This window comes from Sinocyclocheilus grahami, unplaced genomic scaffold, assembly GCF_001515645.1.
Source record: "Sinocyclocheilus grahami isolate Dianchi unplaced genomic scaffold, SAMN03320097.WGS_v1.1 scaffold292.1, whole genome shotgun sequence".
NCBI classification, from domain to species: domain Eukaryota; kingdom Metazoa; phylum Chordata; class Actinopteri; order Cypriniformes; family Cyprinidae; genus Sinocyclocheilus; species Sinocyclocheilus grahami.
Window position 1 is genome coordinate 341996 of NW_015505471.1, and position 24770 is coordinate 366765.

The 24770-nt window shown below is 35.6% G+C and overlaps 2 protein-coding genes across 3 annotated transcripts in view; both read left to right on the plus strand.

Moving 5' to 3' along the window:
- Positions 1 to 9482, plus strand: part of LOC107600818 (autophagy-related protein 16-1-like) — a 32254-nt gene extending 22772 nt beyond the window's left edge. For both annotated transcript variants that reach the window (XM_016292787.1, XM_016292788.1), the window contains one exon: positions 8556 to 9482. In XM_016292787.1, coding sequence (XP_016148273.1) covers positions 8556 to 8649 — 94 coding nt within the window. In that variant the 3' untranslated portion in view covers positions 8650 to 9482. The remainder of the gene's footprint in view (positions 1 to 8555) is intronic.
- Positions 9483 to 14603: 5121 nt separating this feature from the next.
- On the plus strand, positions 14604 to 24640 carry LOC107600819 (S-arrestin-like). Its single transcript, XM_016292789.1, has 16 exons — positions 14604 to 14608; positions 14908 to 14960; positions 15112 to 15172; positions 16394 to 16438; positions 16892 to 17091; positions 17216 to 17275; positions 17490 to 17557; positions 19189 to 19324; positions 19486 to 19570; positions 19657 to 19729; positions 20555 to 20692; positions 21043 to 21120; positions 21216 to 21230; positions 21309 to 21361; positions 23541 to 23544; positions 24037 to 24640. The coding sequence occupies exons 2-16, from the start codon at positions 14913 to 14915 to the stop codon at positions 24128 to 24130; spliced, it is 1158 nt and encodes a 385-aa protein (XP_016148275.1). The 5' UTR covers positions 14604 to 14608; positions 14908 to 14912; the 3' UTR covers positions 24131 to 24640.
- Positions 24641 to 24770: the final 130 nt, after the last annotated feature.

The following is a 24770-nucleotide window of genomic DNA, read 5'->3' on the forward strand; positions in this document are numbered from 1 at the left end:
AAAAAAAAAAAAGTTTTTAAGTTAAAAGTTATCAGTCTTTGCAAATGAACCCTTCATATATTTTGTCTTAAGAGTTCACTGTCATAAATAGATGACCTCAAAGATATGATAGATCTGGACTAAAAGCCACAAAAATCCTAAAAAAAAAAAAAAATCTTAATTTCAGGTAGAAAATCTGCCTATAACATGAACTATATGTAATGCACATCTTACCAAATTTCCACCAATGAGGAACAAAATGAAAGCGAAGTGTGTTTTACTGTCGTGACTGATAGCAGTGTGTTTGTGCTCTGCAGGGCTCGTATCTATTGGCTGCGTCGAATGATTTTGCCAGCAGAATCTGGACGGTTGATGATTACAGACTGCGGGTGAGGATTTCCCTGAAAATTGTTGTTTTAGTCTAAATACACACTTTGCTGGTTTTAAGTCATATTGACAAAATATCTTTTATTGTTCTTGTTTATGGATTTAATTGATGGTTTTAGTGTTTTTTTCTTTACTTTCTTAAATGTATAAATTATCACACATTTTACTAATTGCATGCATGCAAGTTTAGCTTAGTTTTTCTAAATAAAACCACAGCTGGAGATTATTATTGTCCTGGGATTCACTGACATATGTGACCCTGGAGCACAAAAGCAGTGTTAAGTCGCTGGGGTATATTTGTAGCAATAGCCAACAATACATTGTATGGGTCAAAATTATAGATATTTATTTTATGCCAAAAATCATTAGGCCATTAAATAAAGATCATGTTCCATGAAGATATTTTGTAAATTCCCTACTGTAAAAATTAACTTAATTTTTGATTAGTAATATGCATTGCTTAGAACTTAATTTGGACAACTTTAAAGATGATTTTCTCAATATTTCGATTTTTATTTTTTTTTGCACCCTCAGATTCCAGATTTTCAAATAGTTGTATCTCGGCCAAATATTGTCCTATCCTAACAAACCATACATTAATGGAAACCTTATTTATTCAGCTTTCAGATGTATACATCTTGATTTCGAAAAATTGACCCTTATGACTGGTTTTGTGCTCCAGGGTCACATATCAAGCATAAGCTTACATTCAAGGTTTATTCGTTGGCTCAAAGGTCAGTGATGTGATGTAAAAGGTCTGATGCCCAAGTCTCCTTCCAGTCTCCTCGTCTCTCCCAGCCAGCTCTACTCATTTTTCCCAGCATGCTCTAGTTGTGCAGCCCTGGTCTGATGTGGCGGCTGACATAATGGATGTTTCTGCTGAATAAGAGTGTTTTTAGAGAATCGAGTGAGACTCTGACAGAAACATCCCACAGAAACACAAACACAGGAGGGCCAGACTGAAGGAGCCTGGTCAGCTGATCTCAAAAATCCTACTGAGACCTGAATCTGTGTTCAACTGAACCTCGTTTACTGTTAGAAATAACAGGCCTTAATTTAGTGGAGTTGTTTGCATACGTATTCATTGTATCTTCTTTTTTTCCAAAGCACACACTCACAGGGCACAGCGGGAAGGTTTTATCCGCTCGGTTTCTCCTCGATAACTCTCGGATCGTCTCCGGCAGCTACGACCGAACGCTCAAGCTCTGGGACTTACGCAGCAAAGTCTGTAAGAGACTCTTAGTTGTTGTCCTTGCTGCTTAATTGCCAGTGTCCATGAATGAGATGCAAAATGAGGCTTGGTTCTTTTGCTTAGCCTTCAAAAATGTTGTTTGTACATTTCTGGGTGACAAACTAATGCTTATGCTTAATTGAATTCATATTAATTAAATTAATATTTGAATTAATTTGTGGCCACTGTCCATATTTCATTCATTTGTTTCCTAGAAAACCCATGATTTAACTAAAATGAGGGAACGAATTCTTAATTAATGGCCACAAAATCATTTCATTTCGCCCCGCATGTTTACCACAGTATGAGATGCGAAAACCGCGATTAAAAGTGCACGACAATAAAATAATCCTGTGAAATTAGAGGGCGAGACCGTGAAGATTTGGGAAAAGAAATAATAAATATTATTAAATTCGTGACCGGCTGGCAAAACAGAACATAAAGCCGCATATGGCATGAATGCAAAAGGTCACGAATGTAACATTTGCCTGCTAACCCATTATTTCTGTTATAAACCAATCATCACATCTATTCATTTTACGATCTTGCTACTAGCCTTTTATTTAGACTAAAACCCCCTTTAATTCGGGTGAGGGAGCTGGCGTTTGCACGTCCTGTCATGCTGGTGAATATGCCGCTGCAATAGATGCATTTTGCAGTATTAAGGTTACCGATTAATCAATTAATTGATCGTTAATTTAAATGACGCTCGATCATGGAAATAATCGAAAAGTGACATCCCTAATTTGAATATCATGCAATTTTAACATTTTCATTAAATATTAGTTCATTTTTCATTTTCAACTTTAATTGCATCAGAATTTCAAATGAAAACTGTAAAAAATTACATACGAATCTCATTAATATTCATTTGTTTAATTAAATATGAATTATATTTACCTTAATTTAATGAATTTTATAAGTTTATTGTAGTTTAATTTAATTGTAATAAATTTGAATTTAATTACATTAATACTTGTTTAATATTTAACATTAAATTAGTTTGTTTTTCAACTTTTCATCAGGTTTCAACTTTAAATGCAACAATTTCAAATCAAAATTGTAAAAAATGGCAAACTAATTATTCATATTAATTTGTTTAAATATGAATTATATTAATATTTAATGAATTTTAAATGTTTATAGTAGTTTAATTTATTTTTAATATTAATTTAATTTAATATTACATTAGTACTTGTTTAATATTTAACATTAAATATTCGTTCGTTTTTCAACAGGTTTCAACTTTCAGTGCTTAAGATTTGTATAAACTGACATAATATTAATTTTAATTCACATTAAATCATATGTAAGTTCCTATTAATTACATTAAGATTAGATTATAATATCTCCTATAATAAAAGGACCAGTCGAAAGTTTTTGAACGGTAAGATTTTTTTTTTTTTTTTTTTTTTTAAAGAATTCTCTTCTGCTGTAAAAAACTTCTTACTGTTCAAAAGCTTTTGACCGGTAGTGTGTGTATATATAATATTAAATGTAAATTTTATGGTAGTTGACAGTTTATTGAACAGTTATTTCTCTGAATTTGTTCATAAAAGTTGCTGGTTGCTTTTAAATGTCTTGAAGTATCGACCTAATAAGACTGCTAAATAAAACTTTTTCTTTTTCTCAGGCATGAAGACGGTGTTTGCTGGTTCTAGCTGTAATGACATCGTCTGCACGGAGCAGTGTGTGATGAGCGGACACTTCGATAAGAAAGTTCGTTTCTGGGACATCAGGTGAGTCGTGATTTGACGGAGTTAGACTGCAGTGCTCGAATACTCCTGTCTCCGTCACTAATGTTTCTGGTGTTTAGGGCGGAGAGTATCGTGCATGAGCTGGAGTTGCTGGGACGCGTTACATCTTTGGACCTCAATCACGACCGGACCGAGCTGCTGAGCTGCTCTCGTGACGATCTGGTGAAAATCATCGACCTGCGCAGTAATGCAGTGCGACAGACGTTTGAGTGCGTTGCTCACACCTTTTCACTTTATATAATCGTTTATTTATTATGCATTGCTCTTTGGTATTCCAACTTAAAATGCATTGAGATTTCATGTTTGTATTACTCCGGTCTTTCTGCAGTGCTCAAGGTTTCAAGTGTGGTTCAGACTTCACCAGGGTCACGTTCAGGTGAGAGCAGCAAAGTGCATGAGTTAAAAAAAATAAAATAAAAATTCTTTATTTACATGCAGATAAACAGAAAAATTAATTTTTTTTAAAAATTGTTTATATTTTAAAATTGTTTATGTATGGCTGCACGACTGCCAAAAAAATTCATTGCGATTACTTGGTTCAAATCACAATGTTTGACAGTTATTATTATAATATTAATGTAAATGTTTTGGTTGTAAAAAAAAAAAAACATGACATGTATGATGTTAATTACAATTGTACTGTAAACAAATGAATATGTGATGGTATTATTATTGTTTAATATAGTTACTGGACCTTTTTCACATTTCCGGGTTTCTCCGCAGCGGAAGTCGTCATAGTTGGGTTAACTTCGAGAGCAGTGAATGGGAGAGAACCACAAATATATATTTTTGCATTCCCATTTGCTCAAATAGCAAAAGGAAAAACTCCACGATAGTGTTTTCGTGACTTTCAATAAAAGGGAAAAAAATTGAGAGCGACTCTGAAGAGAGAACAATGTCAAATTTACCGTCCCTCCCATAGAGCTGCATTAGAAACACCCTCGCATTAGCGTTAACTGTTTATTTATTAATTTTTTTTTTTTTGTAATTGTAAACTTATAAACGCGTCATCGCAGTCTTGTGAAAAGAGTCCATTGATTTTATTTAATTTAATTTTTTATTTTTAAACATTCAAACCAACAAGCTTTTAGCATTTGAAATCCTCAAGCTTTTATTTTTGTTGATGTCAATGTTACATTTAATTGAATTAGTTTCATCAGCTGAAAGCTCATTAATCACCAGACTGCATCTGTTTTGCACCTTTCTGGACTGTGTTTGTGTTTTCAGTCCTGATGGGAGGTATGTGGCGGCCGGTTCTGCAGACGGCGTTCTGTACATTTGGAACGTTCTGACGGGGAAACTAGACAAAACCCTTGATAAGGGTCACAGGTGAGCAGGACCACTCACTCACTCTCTCACACACACAGACGCGCGCGCACACACACACTCTCTCACGCACACACGCTCACTCACACACACACACACGCTCTCGCACATGCTGTCTCTCTCGCTCTCGCTCTCTCTCTCTCTCTCTCTCTCTCTCACTCACACGCGCACTCACTCACTCTCTCACACACTCACGCATACACACACGCTCTCACTCTCTCACACACGCTCTCGCACACGCTCTCTCTCTCTCTCTCTCTCTCTCTCTCTCCCTCCCTCTCTCGCGCACACACGGGCTGTACCACTGGTGTACCACTCACTGCATTATATTCTCAGAATATAATACAGAATATTCTATATATTGCCTAACATTTGTTTTATTGTAACAAAGAAAGATTTGTCATATGACTTTATAGTTATTGGTTCTGAAAATGTGAATTTTTTATTTTTTATTCCGTTTTATGAACTTTTGGTTTATTACAGTGTAAATGAGAAATCATGTTTAAGTGCATTGCATTGTGGGGTCCAACCACACATTTCAGGTAGTATACTGCACATTTTAGGAGGTGATCTGGGTATTATTACATGTATACAGTAAAATCACATACTCTGCGTCTCTGTGGGTCTTAAAAGACTCTCAAAAAGCTCGTCGTTTTCCGCAGTTTAAAGGGATAGTTCACACAAAAATGAACATTCTCTCACTTAATACAAATTCTGTTATTCATCTCTTTAAATCAGTCTTGGTCTTAAAATCACAGCATTAAATGTTGCATGCACTTGAGTATTTTCACTGTACACACACACACACAGGTTTGTTTTTGTGAATTGTGGGTGCATTCCATAGGCGTAATGGTTTTTATACTGTACAAACTGTATGTGCTATTGCTCTACACCAGTGGTTCTCAACCTTTTTTTCCACCGGGCCGCACTGTGGTCCAAGTGCAAGTCTCGCGGGCCGCACTCATACCATTTACATATTACATCAGCAATACAAACCAACCTGATTTATAATATTATATCCTATATATTATGATATCTAATCGATTACATTCATTGAAATACATAAATAATTCTACTCCCCATAAATAACACCCAATTTTGTTATAATATTATATCCTATATATTATGATATCTAATCGATTACATTCATTGAAATACATAAATAATTCTACTCCCCATAAATAACACCCAATTTTGTGAACTTCGGCTCGAAAGGAATAACAGCTCAATCATAGGCGGAGATTCACTTTTATGCATGGGGGGGGGCACCCACTGGCAGACGAGTCACGAGCACTTTTTTATATGTTCTACGTTTCAGGTATTTATGTAACACAAATTCTACATTAATAACTGCTGTACAAAGAGTAAAAAAAAAAAAAAACATACCTAATGCAGAAAAGCCGCCTCTTTTTCCGAATTGCGCAGATGACCACTATCTTTCTTTCATCTCTTCTGATAAATTCAGTCAAATAGTTTTCTGTGTGCTAGAGCCCTGCATTTCAGCCCGGGGCCAATAGGCCCCGACTTTTTTACGCCCCTCGTGCTGGGCTTCGGGACAATTTTCACGTCATAGTTCAGACGCGGGCTTCTCCTTATTTTTATATTTTAGACATCCATCAATTAGTAATGAAAAAAGATTGCCATGCTGGTGGAAACAACACAAGACCGTGCTACCGAGACTGTCAAGAGCGGCTCGACGGTGTTATTTTCAGTCAAATCGTTTTCTGTGTGCTAGATCAGAGCTAGAGCCCTGCATTTCAGCCCAGGCCCGACGGACCCCGACTTTTTTTTTTACACCCCTCTGGCCGGGCTTCGGGACAATTTTCACGTCATAGTTCAGACACGGGCAGGACCTCGGGCCTGTTTTAGGCTTCTCCTTATTTTTATATTTTAGACATCCATCAATTAGTAATGAAAAAAGATTGCCATGCTGGTGGAAACAACACAAGACCGTGCTACCGAGACTGTCAAGAGCGGCTCGACGGTGTTTAGTGTCCAGCAGCAGCATGCGTGCCGTCAGCACAGCTGAACAGTTCTGTGTTCAAATGCAGCAATAGGCTTAAGCTTGCTGCAAAGCATCGGCAAAAGTAATTACCATAAATGCGTCAGGGGGAAACAGTAAGGAGATATTTTAATTATTTACTAATAAACTAGTGTTTTCTGAGTCGGTGTCGCAAGGATGAAGTTGTCGATCCTGACTCGCCATCTCCTCATTAGATGCGCCTTTAGAGAGAAGTGCATCCTTACGGATTATGATCATAATGAAAGTTTGTTTTTTGATTTTGTTTTATTTCGTTAAGTAGAAATTTAAAGATTTCTATAGATATATTTATCATGTCTGTGAGACATGTATTCGCTGCGTTTCAGTTAATTTTTGTGAAGCGTGCCTGTTCAAGACCGAGACGGCAGAAAGCGCATGTTTAATTTCTTTATTTTATAAAAGCACAACGTTTTGTTGATATTGTGAGTGCACACAAATAAAAGTAGACCCTTTACAGTTACGGATGATGTATTACTCTTACCTTTATGAACAAAAATGATGGTGTATCCACTGAAAAAAATGCAAGTGATCGTGCTGTCGTCTCCATGTCCTGCAAAGCACGCTTCAGCTTCCACTCTCTGCGCAAACTATTGAATACAGCGCACATTTATCTAGGTTTAACGTGTAAACATTGTTATATGCTTGAACTGTTTTATATCTATAGATTTTATTTTAGTCAAGTCGGGATGATTTGAGAAGGCTAAATTGATCAAGCATATGCTCACTGTCTGCCGCTGGCCACTTGGTCGTTACTTTAAATGCGTAACTTTAATTAGGCTATGTGAGTACTTCTCATGTTTGAAAATAATATATGAAAAACTAAATTATTTTACATAAAAACATAAGACTATAGCTTATATTTATTTAGTACATTTTTAAATTAATGGAAAAACTAAAAATGAAATTTTTTTAAAATTGTGTTTAGCACGGTGGGCCGCATTTGAATTTGTGACGGGCCGCATGCGGGCCGTGGGTTGAGAACCACTGCTCTACACCAACCGTACACCTAAACCTACCCCTTACAGGAAACTTTCTGCATTTTTACTTTCTCAAAAAAACTCATTCTGTGTGATTTATAAGTGTTTTGAAAAATGGGGACATGGGGTAATGTCCTCATAAATCACCTTCTCCTTGTAATACCTATATCATACCCATGTTATTATATAAATTTGTGTCCTCATATGTCACAAAAACACTCACACTTTTTTTGTTTTCCTGTACAAATATCTAAACTGTCTTCAATCAAAATACATTTGCTTGAGATGCAAATTCAAGGTATGAAGTTTTGTTTTGAGAAATTGAACAAAATTAAGATTATGCTTAAAACAAGAACAAATATCTGTCCATGGGGAATGAGAACTTGTTTTCCCTTTGAATTAAATTGATTTTTCTGAGCTAGTTGAACCATTTTAATCCTTAATTCACTCAGTTTCTCATAAAACAAGTCTCCTTGTGTCGTTTTGTTTCTAAAGTAAATGTTACTTCATTTGCACTGGAAAAAAGATAAAAATACTAAGGAAGGACAATTATTTTTTTCAGTGTGATCAGGTAAAGTTATTTCTGTGTTCTAGTGGTTGGGAGCAGAGCTATTCATGCCTCATGGTGTTTTTGTGTGTTTAGTTTTTTTTTTTTAATGAATGAAAGTAATAGAGATTGATTGGATATTGTATTTTTAAACTTTGGAGTGTTGCGAATGCTAATAGGACATTTAATTTTAGAGGCCATATTAACATATTGTGTATATGCATACTGCAAAAATATTCTGAATGTACTTGTTTATGAGCAATTTACCGGTGCAAATTCGATAAACTTTGTCTTTCTGTTCTGTTTGTAGTTCTGCCATAAATTCGGTGTCCTGGTCTCCGTCGGGCGCGTACGTGGCCAGCGTTGAGAAAGGCAGCAAGGCCGTGCTCTGGTCTGACATGTAACTCTGCAGCGATTGGTTGAGCGCCACCCCGCCGTGATTGGATGAAACAGACTGTAAAGACAGAAGGAAAGTCCCACTTGCCTCTTCAACTACCTTTCCCACAATGCCATCTGTTTGGCTGTCTGTGTACGTGTGCTGCCTGCCTGTATGATTTGACGGCACCGTACACGCATTATTCATATTTATATCAGCTTCCATGTACTGTCTGTCTCACACACACTCGATGTGAGATGATGGAGATTACACTAGTGACTGTCACTGTCCTACACGACTCATACTGCTTGTTTTAACACGACTTTAAATAGTGTGTGTTTATTGTCAGAGTTTATGCTTTGCCTTATACAGATACAGGCCATTAAGGTGTGTGTGTGTGTGTGTGTGTGTGTGTGTGTGTGTGTTTTGAATGCAGTTCTAGTTGAGCTCTGTGGATGGCACTGTTCAATATTTTTTTCTAGACTTCTGGAAATCCCACATCTCCCCATGAATAAAACGCATTTATTGAACAGGAACCCAATTTTATTTTGGATGAATCTCGCACATTAACGTCTTTATTCTAAGGACATCTTTGTGATATTTAAACGCATTGAACCCTCATTTTGTAACTGCATTGCAAAAATGTAATTGCCGTGAATGGAAAATTAATTATCATACTGTTATACAGTAACAATCATCCTATAGGTGTTTTATTTATTAAAATCTGCGTACATTAAAGCCAGTACAACTGCCATTTAACAAATATTTTTTATTTTATTATTTATTTGAGATTTCGTTCTACATCAAAGTAATTTTACACCACACCCGTAATGAAAATTTTGCGGGAAAATGTGTTTTAAAAAATAATGCCCATGTGTTAAATAATAAAATCTAAAATAAAAGCAAAAATATTTTCACAATATTAAAAAGAACCTAATTCTAAAAACCACCTTAATTTTCTTTATGCATAATGTAAATTCTTTTGGATTGCAAAACAAGAACAAAAACAATGTACATGCATAAAATATAAAAGTTGTTACTATAAAATATTCTTAAAAACAGGCATAAATTTCTTTATGCAAAATGTAATTTCTTTTTGATTTTGGGGTGAAGTATTAATTAAACATTTTGTGAGATTTACCCATGAACTCCTGACTGTGTCGCTGTTCTTGTCGATGCTCTGATTATTTGTCACATTCAAAAAAAAATTGTGCCATGCATGAAAGATTCAAAAATATTTCCTACAATTCCTCCTATAGCTTACAGTTTTTATTTTAATCCGCTGATCAATAGGTGTCAGTTCAGTAGAGAAAATAATTTATAAACCATAGTTCGGCTAGACACCATATTTAATTTTGCACAAATAAAATTGAGACTGTGTCACTAACTTTGGCCAATCTCAGCACTCCTTGTCCTAAGCCCCTCCCCTCGGATCCCGGATGAGTGTGTGCGTGTGATGAATGGGTGAATGATGCACTGGGTGATGCTGAATGAATGCAGTGAGATAAGTGTGTGCTTTAGTGGAGAAAGCGATGCTCTGTTGTTCTTTATTTTTATTTCATACGCTGCACACAAGCTCATATCCTGACAGTGTTTTCTCCGAGCATGACGTCTGTTTCAAATACTGTATCAAACTCTACGCAGACACTCTCCTTGAGCTGCTTTGCAAAGGAAAACACGTGCACTTGTGATTCACCCTGATGCCAGCAGCAGATCTGGTGATGCTCGCACTTAAAAACAAAAGACTGCAGTGCACCTTCATACTCGACCAAACACTAGAACTGATGTATCCGGCTCAGTTTAAGACACTCGCGTCCCCTCGCGCTCAACGCTGCAGTCTGTCGAGGTGCCTAACAAGTGCACTTGGTTTCAGATTTTGAGTGGAGTGGTCTGCACACTTTACAGACTACACACTTTACTTGTGGGTGTGGCTGTTTAGCTCCGCCCTCTCTGATGCATTTTGTGAGTGGGGCTGAGAGTGGGACGGCTTAAACAGACTGTGGAAGATAATTGTTGCTAATGTATATGAGGTCTCTGTATATGTCTGCTTAATGTTTGCACACCATAAAATGTGTGGGACGTTACTTTAATTAGTTTTTGTCTTTTTTAAACGGGAAAGCTGTGCATGAGTGATGGAGTTATGCTTATCTTTATAGCGTCTCTGTATGGACATCAGAGAGCTCGGCTGAGGTTTCTCGGACCTCTGTGTAAATGAGATGAGAACGATAAGAGGGTCTTTTCTCTGTGTGTGTGTGTGTAATCCCATGAGCTGACATCAGCTCTCAGACTGCTGAGATTGACAACACGGTCTTAAATCGCAGGCTACAGACACCTGCTGATGATCTTTATTTAATCACCCACAAACATGCCTTATGTAATGGATCGTTCCAATCCTGTGTTCTGATTGGTCAGTCCAGTGTTCCGGTAAGAGACCAACTGATAATCTTAGTTGATATGACACCACTAGATCTACTAGTAAAAGATGCGACACATCAGTATTATTCAGGATTATAATTTTCAGTGACATTTTCAGTCAATATGTTCAGACGAAATACTGGTAAAACTTTACAAGCTTCTTAACTCTGTTAACTACATTAGTAAGCAAATGATCAGTTAAAATATGTATTTAAATTAAGAAGTGTCTTAAGCTGAAATACTTAAAGCATTTATTAGTCTTAATGTTGATTTTAACATTTACTAATACATTATTACAATCAAAAGATATTATTTTAACAATATATATGACAATTTATATTAAATTTAATTGTTTAATTTATTGTTGTTATTGTAAAATTACAATAAAAACAAATTATGTAATTAAAGGGGTCATATGATGTTGCTGAAAATAACATTATTTTGTGTATTTGGTGTAATGAAATGTGTTTATGCGGTTTAAGGTTAAAAAAACACATTATTTTCCACATACTGTACATTATTGTTTCTTCTCTATGCCCCGCCTTTCTGAAACGCGTCGATTTTTACAAAGCTCATCGGTCTGAAAAGCAAGGTGTGCTGTGATTGGCCAGCTATCCAGTGCGTTGTGATTGGCCGAATACCTCAAGCGTGTGACGGAAATGTTACGCCCCTCACCATACTGTGATGCCCTGTCCGGCCGGAGTGATGATTCAAAAACATTGAAACCCATTATAAATGAGGCATTCGTTGCATCCAGTGGGGACATAATTATTTTATTATAATAATTATAATGACTTATACTGTCTTTTTACGCGTTGCGTTGCATCGCGCCACGTAAACATAAAACCATGTCTGCATTTGTCTTTGCAACTTTACAGATCTTCTTTATGCACCAAGAGTTTGTAACACTCCAAAGAGAAAGGAAAAATTTAAATTGCATCATATGACCCCTTTAATTAAATATTAAGGTTGCATAATTTATATATGAATTATATTAATAATAAATATAAATTAAAAATGTTATATATGCACTGAACAAAATTATAAACGCAACACTTTTGTTTTTGCCCCCGTTTTTCATGAGCTGAATTCAAAGATCTAAGACTTTTTCTATGTACACAAAAGGCCTATTTCTCTCAAATATTGTTCACAAATCTGTCTAAATCTGTGTTAGTGAGCACTTCTCCTTTGCCGAGATAATCCATCCACCTCACAGGTGTGGAATATCAAGATGCTGATTAGACAGCATGATTATTACACAGGTGTGCCTAAGGCTGGCCACAATAAAAGGCCACTCTAAAATGTGAATAATCTTGATATGCCACATCTGTGAGGTGGATGGATTATCTCGATGGCATTTTGAATGTATGTGTATGTGAAACTGCACATTTTAGAGTGGCCTTTTATTGTGGCCAGCCTAAGGCACACCTGTGCAATAATCATGCTGTCTAATCAGCATCTTGATATGCTACACCTGTGAGGTGGATGGATTATCTCGGCAAAGGAGAAGTGCTCACTAAAACAGATTTAGACAGATTTGTGAACAATATTTGAGAGAAATAGGCCTTTTGTGTTCATAGAAAAAGTCTTAGATCTTTGAGTTCAGCTCATGAAAAATGGGGGCAAAAACAAAAGTGTTGCGTTTATAATTTTGTTTAGTGTACATATATACATATATACAAGAAACCTACCTGCAAAGCAACATGAAAAACTATGCACAAGTGCACCGAGGGCAAAAGCTGCTTTAAACGCAAATTATATTCACACCAAATGTTGATTTAATTTAGTTAATAGAAGTTGATTGATAAAGAAAATCTATTTATGACATTATTTTTGACAGCATCCTCATTTTACAGCATTTTTACACAAGTGCCTAAAACTTTTAACAGCACTGTAGCTTTGCAGGAAGGTTTCTCGAAGCGTCTTGGAGACGTTGCCACAGTCCTTCTGGATTGAGTCTGTCTCCGTTTGTTCTGTTTCTTCATGTAATCTCAGACAGACTGATGCTGATCAGATCAGATCTCTGTGTGGAGCACAAACATCTCACTGGATTATTACAATTAATGGCAAAATGAATGTTTAGAAATCTAAACTGATATTTCCTACTGACACACTACAGCAAAAGATAGAAACAACTGACTTACAACCATTTTTAGCTGCTGAAAATACTAGTGTTCTAATCATTTTGGCCTCTACTGTAAATTATTTATTTTTTCGTTTTTTTCAGAAGACTTTGAAAGTAAAACATGCATCATATGGATGAAGCCTGACAGCCACTCGTTCACTGTATTTCAAACAGAAGCTTTGACATTCTGCTAAACATCTCCTTTTGTGCCTCACAGAGTTATACTGGTTTGAATGACATGAGGGTGAGTAAATGATGACAGAGCTGTTATTTGTGGTTGAACTAGTCTTGTAAACTAAGAATCCACATTGAGAACCAGCTCTGTATGCTCCTAACTGACCCTTCACCTCCAAAGAAACCTCCTTCAGTCCTCAGAGCCCACATAATCTGTGTAAGGTTATTATACTAAGTATGCTTTCTTGTTTGCTTATTTAACACGTGTGATATAAGAATGATGTTCCTGCATGTTTGTCAGTGTCTTCATACGTGTGTGATTGGATTAGTTGTGCATCTTCATTACCTCTGCAAGCCAGAGACGCTAATCTCACCGATGGAAAAGAGCCGAGCCGCGGGGAACGAACGGCTAGCAGTGGGCGGAGTCACCACTTACAAATACTGGCCCTGAAAACCAGCGTCCACTCACACTGTAACTCCACACACAACACAACAACAGACGGGTGAGTTACTGCTGCTCCACCACAGCTCATATATGTAGAACAGAAAGGACAGAGAAACACACACACACGCATATATATATATATATGATATATATATTTTTCTATTATTACAGTTTATCAAGCGAGTCTGCAGTCAGTTTTAGACTTTTTATTACAATAGGACATTAGACATCTTATAACAGATATATAGTATAATAGTAACGGTGGTCATAGATATTATTATCATTTTGATTAAAGTCCTATAATTAATATATAATAGTATTTATGGAGAAAAGTGAGTCTGCAGCCAATATTAGAATTTTCAGTCAAATTGGATATTAGATATCTTATAAATAACAAATTTATAGAAGTAATTATGAAGATGATGATTATTATAGCTTTTTTAGAAGTATATAGTATTAGAAGTATATAGTAGTAATTATAGATATTATAATTATTATTATAGTTTGTAATAAAGCGAGTCTGCACCATTAGAATTTTTATTAAAATCATAACAAATATATAATGGTAATTATGTAGATAGACAGGTGGCTAAAAATTACTATTATTATTAATTTCTTTATTTTTATAATAGATTTTAAGAATATTAAAAGTAGTGAACATTAGACATCTAGCAATAATAGTAATAATGTGATGATGATGATATAAATATAGTAATTATTAATAATAGATCATTATCATTATTATTATTATTATTAATAGAGTAATAATATAGTAACTGGTGATAGATAGACAGACAGATGACGGCAAACCTGTGTTTGTGTTGAGCTGTTACTCTAGATTAGTGTTGTGAGTCATCGGCTCAGAGCTGAAACTGCTGATGTGTGTGTGTGTGTGTGTGTGTGTGTGTGTGTGTGTGTGAGAGAGAGAGATTACAGATACACATTCACTACTCATAACAGCATGATTTCAATATTTAGAATATTCACATACACACAGCCTCTCTGTAGCTCAAACAGCAGGTCATGGGTTCGATTTCAATGAAAGTCATTTTGGATAAAAGCATCCGCCAAATGCAGAAATGTATGAAGTGTTTCTTGATCATCATTGTGTGTTTCTGCTTCAGCAGACAGAATGAGTCCCAAACACGTCATCTACAAGAAACTCTCCAGAGACAAATCTGTGAGTGTCTGTCCATCCATTCGCTTTGGTTCATTTTTCGTGTCATCGTGTCCTTCAGTTCTGTTTTGTGTAATTATATGTCTGTGTTGTGTACATTACATAAGTTAAGTGTTAGTCATCAGTGATTGGTTAACGGTGTGTGATGTCATAGGTGGGTGTTTACATGGGGAAACGAGATTTTGTGGATCACTGCGATTTTGTTGATCCTGTTGGTAAGTCTTTTATTGGTCACATGACATGTAGGTAAACAGATATATTTTAGTAAGTGTGTTATTGTCATTTTTAAAATTTATTTTGTGTGTGTGTGTATATATATATATATATATATGTGTGTGTGTGTGTATGTGTATATATATATATATATATATATATATAATTATTATTTAAAATTATTTAAAAAAAATTACGATCAATTATTAGCTTTTTATTAACTCATAAACCCCCGATTGGTAGCGAAACCCAGTTTGGGAAACCATGTTTTAAGAAATAAATAATAAAATCGTCTAATCAATACCGTTTACCACAATGCAAAACCTTGTAAATGATTTTAACGCTGTGAAGATATATGAGATAAGTCCGAAAAATCAAATTTTTTGAAATGGAAGAATTTATTGAGCCTTTAGACAAAATATTAAAAACAATCTAGAAATAGCATTTTCGTTAAGTATCATATTTGATCCATCAGGCTTTTACGGCTCATATAGTCCGATATACTGAGAATATGGAGAAAAAACAGCTCACTTTTATTCAAAAATATGCAATTTGCTGCAGAGGCTGATATTTATGTGAACAAAAAGTGATGAAAACTCATATCTTTATAACAGTGTAGCAGATACTTGCATAAAATGATCTAAATATCAGTGGTCGCTCTATATCTCCAATAACATGTCTTAGTAAGATGAGATTGAAATGATCCAAACATATAATGCAATGCAATCCAATGCTGATTGAGAGCTGAAGAAATAAAGGCTCCTCAGAAGATGTGAGATGTTCTGGAGGCTTGTGAAGATCATTCCTCCGCTGAGGAACAGTGAAAGTAAAGCTTCTGGAAACAAACGCTCCTCAAAAGATCCTGAGGATCAGATTTGAGACTCTAAAACATGATTGATGGAGAATCAAGTAAAGCTGAGCTGCTTCAGTCCAGAAAGTGTTCATCTGGAAATATGACTGCAGTTATTCTGACCTTTACTTGAGAAAAATCAGTCAAGATTTGACAGCAGAAAGACACGAAGTACAATTACACTAAAAGAGCTTTTACTAGATAAAAACTCTAAACTATCAATCAGACGACAGAAGACATGAGGAGACTGTGTGTGAAACAGGTTTAACAGCAAAGTTTTGATCATTTAGAGGCCCTAATTTGCATGATACAGTAGGCTTTATTGGGTTAAATGAATCTAAAATCACAGATTTGTCTTCCTCGTGTGTGTCAGATGGTGTTGTGCTGATCGACCCCGAGCAGGTGAAAGGAAAGAAAGGTGAGACACGTTCACAGACAGATGGCAGTGCGGAGCTGCTTTCACACCTGTGTGGATGAGTAAAGCCTGTGTTCGTCTCCTCTAGTCTATGTCATGCTGTCCTGCTCCAGCTGAAGCTGGACGTTTCTACAAGAGCTTTTACTTGACAAAAAAAAAACTCTCAATCAGACGACAGAAGACATGGAGGAGATTGAGTGTGACAGGTTAAACCGTAGAGTTTGATCATGTTGATCATTTAGAGGCCTTAATTTGCATGATACAGTAGACTTTATAGGGTTAAATGAATCTGATCTACTGATAGTCTCTCATGTGTGTGTCAGATGGTGTTGTGCTGATCGACCCCGAGCAGGTGAAAGGAAAGAAAGGTGAGACACGTTCACAGACAGATGGCAGTGCGGAGCTGCTTTCACACCTGTGTGGATGAGTTAAAGTCTGTGTGTTCGTCTGCTCTAGTCTATGTCATGCTGTCCTGTACGTTCCGGTACGGTCGGGATGATATGGATGTGTTGGGGATGGCGTTTCGCAGGGATATCTTCCTGAGCTCTCGACAGGTCTATCCTCCTCTGCAGGACAAGGAACGCAGCGTTCACACAAAAGTACAGGAGAAGATCCTGCGCAAACTCGGAGACAACGCATACCCCTTCTTCTTTGAGGTGAAATTCATTCTGGGGCGCTTTTATAAATGAGAACAGCGCAGTAATTGTGCTGACAGACATAAACTCTTACTTTAAGTGGGTTTGTGTTGTGATTTCTGAAAATGCTTGTGTTTTCTCTCAGTTTCCAGATAACCTGCCATGTTCAGTGTGTCTGCATCCGGGGCCCACAGATGTAGGAAAGGTAAACAACGTAATCGTTAACATTCAGTGTTCTGATACTATTGTATGTTTTATTAAAAATGTAGATGTTTTAAATTTAAATTTTTGTTAGTTTTAGCAATTTTGTTCTGTTTGTGATTTTAATATACATATATATTATACAATTTATATTTTAAATTATTTTTATACATATTTATCCTCCGTTTAAATCTATTTATTTTAATTCATTATTTTCTCATTTATTTATTTATTTTCAGGTGAAGGCGTTTTGTGCAGAAAATCAAGATGAAAAAGCCCAAAAGAGGTAAGAAAATTCACAAGCACACAGTATTCATTACCAGACCAACATAAGACCCCCTAAAAGAACAAAACCAGATCAGTACAAGACACCTCGAGGCCCAGACCAGGTCCTTGCAAAATATAAACTGTATGAAAATTCTGCTGATTTGCCAAAAAAAAAAGCCTAATATTACCTAATTGGGTGATACAGAATTCAAAAGTATCAAAAAAAAACTTTGCATCATGCAGCTTTTTCTAAATATTCAATTTTTTTTCACAAAACCAATAGTTTCTTGGATGCAGTAAAACAGCCACAAATGTAGCAGAAAACGTCTGGCTTGCTTTTGCATTTTCTTCTGTCTCTGACCATAATTCCAGCATGAAATAATATCACACGATGGACTAAGAATTAAACAAAGAGCTGTAATCTGGCTCAGAAGAAGACAGGAATTATGTTTGGGGAATTGTTTTTGCTGTTTAAAGGAAAATACAAGACTTCTAAGCACTTTCTAAGCAAAAATGCTATAAAATGCATAATTTTGTGAGAAAGTGACCTGCTCAAGCAAAACAGCCACTATTTTTGAAATCAGCGTCACACAATTAGTAAATAAACAAGTATTGTATTTAATTCAGCAAATATGATGCAGAGCAGTGTAATCTCTTTATATAAATATGTCCAACTTCATCCGCATGCATAGAGTAGTACATGTAATGCAATATAAAAGATTGAAATATGTGACCCTGGAGCACAAAACCAGTCATAAGAGTAAATTTTTCGAAATTGAGATTTATACATCATCTGAAAGCTGAATAAATAAGCTTTCCATTGATGTATGGTTTGTTAGGATAGGACAATATTTGGTCGAGATACAACTATCTGAAAATCTGGAATCTGAGGGTGCAAAAAAATCATCAAAAAAATCTTTAAAGTTGTCCAAATGAAGTTCTTAGCAATGCATATTACAAATCAAAAATTAAGTTTTAATATATTTACGGTAGGAAATTTACTAAATATCTTCATGGAACATGATCTTTACTTAATATCCTAATGATTTTTGGCAAAAAAGAAAAATCAATAATTTTGACCCATACAATGTATTGTTGGCTATTGCTACAAATATACCCCAGCGACTTAACACTGCTTTTTGAAAATCTGGAATCTGAGGGTGCAAAAAAGTCTAAATATTGAGAAAATCATCTTTAAAGTTGTTCAAATGAAGTTCTTAGCAATGCATATTACTAATCAGAAATTAAGTTTTAATATATTTACGGTAGGAAATTTACTAAATATCTTCATGGAACATGATCTTTACTTAATAAAAGAAAAATCAATAATTTTGACCCATACAATGTATTGTTGGCTATTGCTACAAATATCCCCCAGCGACTTAACACTGCTTTTGTGCTCCAGGCTCACAAATATGTAATGCAGTGTACTATCTATCAAATCTCAAATGATGATTTTTTTAAATTGTCACAAAATGTAAACTATATAATCACTCAGCTCTAATCTGCTAATGCAACTATAAAGCATGTAGATATTATAAGCATTTACATTGTGATATTCTGTAAAGCTGATGTAAAGACCCAGACGAGGGTCCTGAGACCAAAACTTAAGATCCAGACTCCAGCTCTTTACACGATGTCTTTCTGCAGGAGCTCGGTCCGGTTGGCCATCAGAAAGATCCAGTACGCTCCAGATAAAGGAGGCGCAGCTCCATCGGCCGAAACCACCTGTGAATTCATCATGTCTGATAAACCGCTGCACATGCGGGTCAGTCTGGAGAAAGAGGTGAGTCGTCCTGCATCATATCTAGAGGCTCTTTTGACCTTTGGGTGTCTTTTTTTAATCTACTTTACCATTAGCAATCACAACCATGAATAAACATACAGGTTATACCATAAATAAGCATAAATAACAGTATTGAATTCTGAGATTGTTGATTGTTACAGATGTATTACCATGGAGAGGAGATGAACATCAGCGTGGACATCGGCAACAGCTCCAACAGGAACATGAAGGACTTGTCAGTCTCAGGTGCGTGAAGACTTTTCACTTTAAAACTGATGAGAAAGTGTGCTTTCAGTGAGTTACAGAGTGTTTTCTCTGTTTCTCTGTGACAGTGGAGCAGGTCACTAATGTGGTGCTTTACTCAAATGACAAGTACATCAAAACTGTGGCCTATGAGGAAACCATGTGAGTACTAACACACCATTATTATGCGTAGAGGCGGAGTCTGTGCTGTCACATGCTCTTATGACATAATAAATGAGCTTACTGCATAGTATAAGCGTAAAATTAAGTAAATAAATAAGCATAAAATTATATTCTAAAATATACTCAAATAGAAAAAAGTTACACAATTTTTTAAAATTGTAATAACGTTTCACAATATTGCTCTTTTTACTGTATTTTATATATATATATATATATATATATATATATATATATATACACATACATATATATATACATACATTTTTTTTTTTTTTTAAATAACGTTTCTCAATATATCTCTTTTTTCTGTATTTTATATATATATATATATATATATATATATATATATATATTAAAAAAATTAATAAAAAATATGTATACACACATATTTACACTACCATTCAAAAGGGGTCGGTATGATTTTTGAAAAATGTATTAATAATTTCATTCAGCAAGGATGTGTTCGATCCAAAAGTGACAGTGAAGACATTTATAAAGTTACAAAAGATTCTGTTTCAAATAAATGCTGTTCTTTTGAACTTTCTACTGGCTTTACTTGAATATTCCTGGAAATGTGAAACGGGTCCATCTGATTCTCTTCCAAATGAGATATATTAAAATAATGCTGCATTATTCTGACTTCTGATATAGCATTGAAGCTTTTTACGTTGCGAAGCACATCTCTGATGTTTTAAAATACTCACTAGGTTCAAATGTAACATTTAGGAGTGTCACCTTTATGATGTCACTGCTAGTTATGTATCATTATTTTGTAACATTTGTGTTCTGTTTATGATGTCACAGGGACACTGTGCCGTCTGGTACGAGTCTGAAGAAGGTTTACACCCTCTGTCCTCTACTGGACCATAACCGTGAGAGACTGGGACTCGCTCTGGATGGAAAACTAAAGCATGAGGACACTAACCTGGCCTCCTCCAGCATGTGAGTGCCGATCATTCGGCACCTATACACTATAAAAATCTATTTTTCAAAGTTGTAAATAAAAGTTATTGGAGTATGTTCACAAGAAATTACTATTTCAGCCTTTCCACTTAAAAATGTCATGTTTAATTCAATGTGTTACTATTTACTAGCAATTTATAAGTGAACATTTAAAATTTTTAAGTAAATCATATCAGCTGTTTGGACTCTCATTCTGACGGCACCCATTCGCTGCAGCGCAAGTGATGGAATGCTACATTTCTCCAAATCTGCTGAAGACAAACTCATCCACATCTTGGATGGCCTAATTTTCATTTTTTGCTGAACTATTTCTTTAATATTCTCTGCAGTGTAAAGGATGAAGTGCTGAAGGAGATTCTGGGAATGTTGGTGGCTTATAGGGTTGTGGTGAAGTGTAATGCAGCTGGGTGAGTGAGCATGAGCTGTTTTGAGTTTATGCTAACCAAACTAATATCTGGTTGTCAGGGAAGATGCTAATGTCTTTATTTCTGCTCTCTTACAGCATCGTTGGATCCAGGTGAGTGTTGAATCCAGCAGAAGTTGTCTAGACATTGTGAGTGTGTACGGTTGTAAGATGTGATCGTGTGTGTTTCAGTGAGGTTGCTGTGGAGGTTCCCTTCAAACTCATGCATCCCAAACCTGATCCAGGTGAGCTGATCACATTGCCAAACCTGATTTTACAGCTGTTCTCTTTCAGCACAGAACATGAGTTTTAATCATACCTCGGTTTCTAAAATAAATTCAATTAAATGCACATACATAGCACTACAGTACATGGAGCAAATTCCACTCACATAACCTACATTAACAGTCATTAATAACCAGATGTTCATCCACCTAGCGCCTAGTTGTAATCTCAGAAAAATGTATATAAGTGCCAGTGTTATTTTAGTATCACTGAGCTATTACTATAGCTTTCATTAATATTTTAATTCGATTTTCTATTTTAATTGTAAAGTTTTAGTAATTTTTTGCAATTTTGAGTTTTTTTTTTATATAAATGTTTGTACTTTTTATTCATTTTTATTTCAGTATTAGTTATTTTAATGCATCAAGTTAAACTGAGTGAAAATGTGAGAAGCTGCCTTTGCAACTAGCTGAAATAAAATGCATTTACGTTTCTTTTTTTCTTAATATTTCATTGCATTTCAGTTAAGGTTTATTTAAATTCTGCTCTGCAGTGAATGGGTGCCGTCAGAATGAGAGTCCAAACAGCTGATAAAAACATCACAAGTAATCCACAGCACTCCAGTCCATCAGTTAACATCTGGAGAAGCCAAAAGCTGAAACTAATCCATCAAGACGTTTGTGGATTATTGTGATGTTTTTATCAGCTGTTTGGACTCTCATTCTGACGGCACCCATTCGCTGCAGCGCAAGTGATGGAATGCTACATTTCTCCAAATCTGCTGAAGACAAACTCATCCACATCTTGGATGGCCTAATTTTCATTTTTTGCTGAACTATTTCTTTAATATTCTCTGCAGTGTAAAGGATGAAGTGCTGAAGGAGATTCTGGGAATGTTGGTGGCTTATAGGGTTGTGGTGAAGTGTAATGCAGCTGGGTGAGTGAGCATGAGCTGTTTTGAGTTTATGCTAACCAAACTAATATCTGGTTGTCAGGGAAGATGCTAATGTCTTTATTTCTGCTCTCTTACAGCATCGTTGGATCCAGGTGAGTGTTGAATCCAGCAGAAGTTGTCTAGACATTGTGAGTGTGTACGGTTGTAAGATGTGATCGTGTGTGTTTCAGTGAGGTTGCTGTGGAGGTTCCCTTCAAACTCATGCATCCCAAACCTGATCCAGGTGAGCTGATCACATTGCCAAACCTGATTTTACAGCTGTTCTCTTTCAGCACAGAACATGAGTTTTAATCATACCTCGGTTTCTAAAATAAATTCAATTAAATGCACATACATAGCACTACAGTACATGGAGCAAATTCCACTCACATAACCTACATTAACAGTCATTAATAACCAGATGTTCATCCACCTAGCGCCTAGTTGTAATCTCAGAAAAATGTATATAAGTGCCAGTGTTATTTTAGTATCACTGAGCTATTACTATAGCTTTCATTAATATTTTAATTCGATTTTCTATTTTCTATTTTAATTGTAAAGTTTTAGTAATTTTTTGCAATTTTGAGTTTTTTTTTTTATATAAATGTTTGTACTTTTTATTCATTTTTATTTCAGTATTAGTTATTTTAATGCATCAAGTTAAACTGAGTGAAAATGTGAGAAGCTGCCTTTGCAACTAGCTGAAATAAAATGCATTTACGTTTCTTTTTTTCTTAATATTTCATTGCATTTCAGTTAAGGTTTATTTAAATTCAAGAAAGAATGTTTTTTATGGTTTTATTTTTAGTTAACGATAACCCTGACAAGTGCATTACTGCATGATTTTTGTTTTTACAAACTAATATGACTCCATTATCTCCTGAGGTCATGTAATTGTGAATTTGAGTGGGATTTAAAAGACAATTAATATTCAATAAAATTAACGATTTTATATGCACTGACACTCTCAGATGAGAACAAAAATGAAACTGAATTGAGGTGGATAATGACACCAACTTTTTAAAACTGTTATTGAACTGAATTGAAACAACATTAAACTACATAATGACACAAATGTCTTCTATAGAGCTGCTTTAGAGCTGAAATGTAAATTATGAATTTTATAATATATAACACTGTTCTTTTCCTGCTTTGAAGCAATCAGTGTTGTATAAAGCACTATAGAAATAAATGTGACTCGACTTGATCTGATGATAACTGAATGTTATCTGCTTTCTCTTCTCCCTGTTCTCCTCGTCCTAAAGAGAGGTAAGCCACAGTTATAATTTTCTATTATCTGGGTGTATATTCAGTGGGGTTCATGTGATCTTATGCTATATGTGCTGTTATATAATAGCCTCCATATAGAGTCCTCGTGCCTCTGATTCCACGTGTTCGGTGCACAATGTGTGGCGTTCACTTTCCTGTCTTTCATCTGCAACAATGCACACACTCTTGAGACGATAAACGATCCGCGTTAGCTCTGGGAAGGGAAAGTTGAGAGCGCGAGGATCGCTGATATTGGTGTCCCATCTAAATGCGATCGGTCTCTTGTGTGGAGCCCCAGTTTAGCGTCGTTCTTTCAGTAAATCTGTTGTTAGTGTTCAATAGAAACTGTATTCTGACATCAGAACAGGGGTGTGTGTCGTTGACATAAAACACCTTTGTTCCTGTTTTCTGCTTTACTGTTCCTCTTCATCTTCACATCTGCGATTCTATCGGCGTTGATTGAGTTTCGTGTCTGTCTCTTTGTGTGTTTAGTGAAGACACAACTGACCTGGTGTTCGAGGAGTTTAAACGCTCCTATCTGAAAGGAGTCATCGGCGACGATGATGAATCTCCGGCTGAGCCTTGAGAGCCTTCTACATGAAGAGTGCTTTGCGCAGACAGACTCGCGTGCGTATAAAGATTCATAAGCATTTACGGATGCTTGTTGAGATTGTGTAGATGTTGTGATGTGCACTAATGCAGGAACTTCTAAGCCAGGTGAGAAAAAACAATAGGCCAAATCAGCATTTATGCTGCGGTCTCCATATATTCACTCCAGATAATTATGTATATTGCAGTAAACCTGATCACCGCTGCTAAATATTTGCATTTTGATTCATAAGAACCTAAACAAGTTCTCCTAAAATGTATGAAATCATTATTCCAAGTGTGAACTTAGTTTAAAAGGCTGCTTCTTTGAATACTGAAATTATAACTCTAGAGATTTCAGTAAGGATAAACTGATGTATAGTACATTTATCACAAATGGATGTGTTGCATAGAAAATTAGAGGCAAATTCTGTTGTTATTTGCTCTGTAAATGCTTTGAAATCAAATAAAACACTTTGTGACGGCAAAACATCTGGGTTTACATGATCTCTGCACCAAAACACTGATCATTTTAATGAATCCTTCATTGCAAAACTGCAGTTTCAAAGCCCTGTAACACATATAACGTGGTAAAGTCTTGTAAAATTAGTTTAATTAACCAAAGATTCTCTTGACCT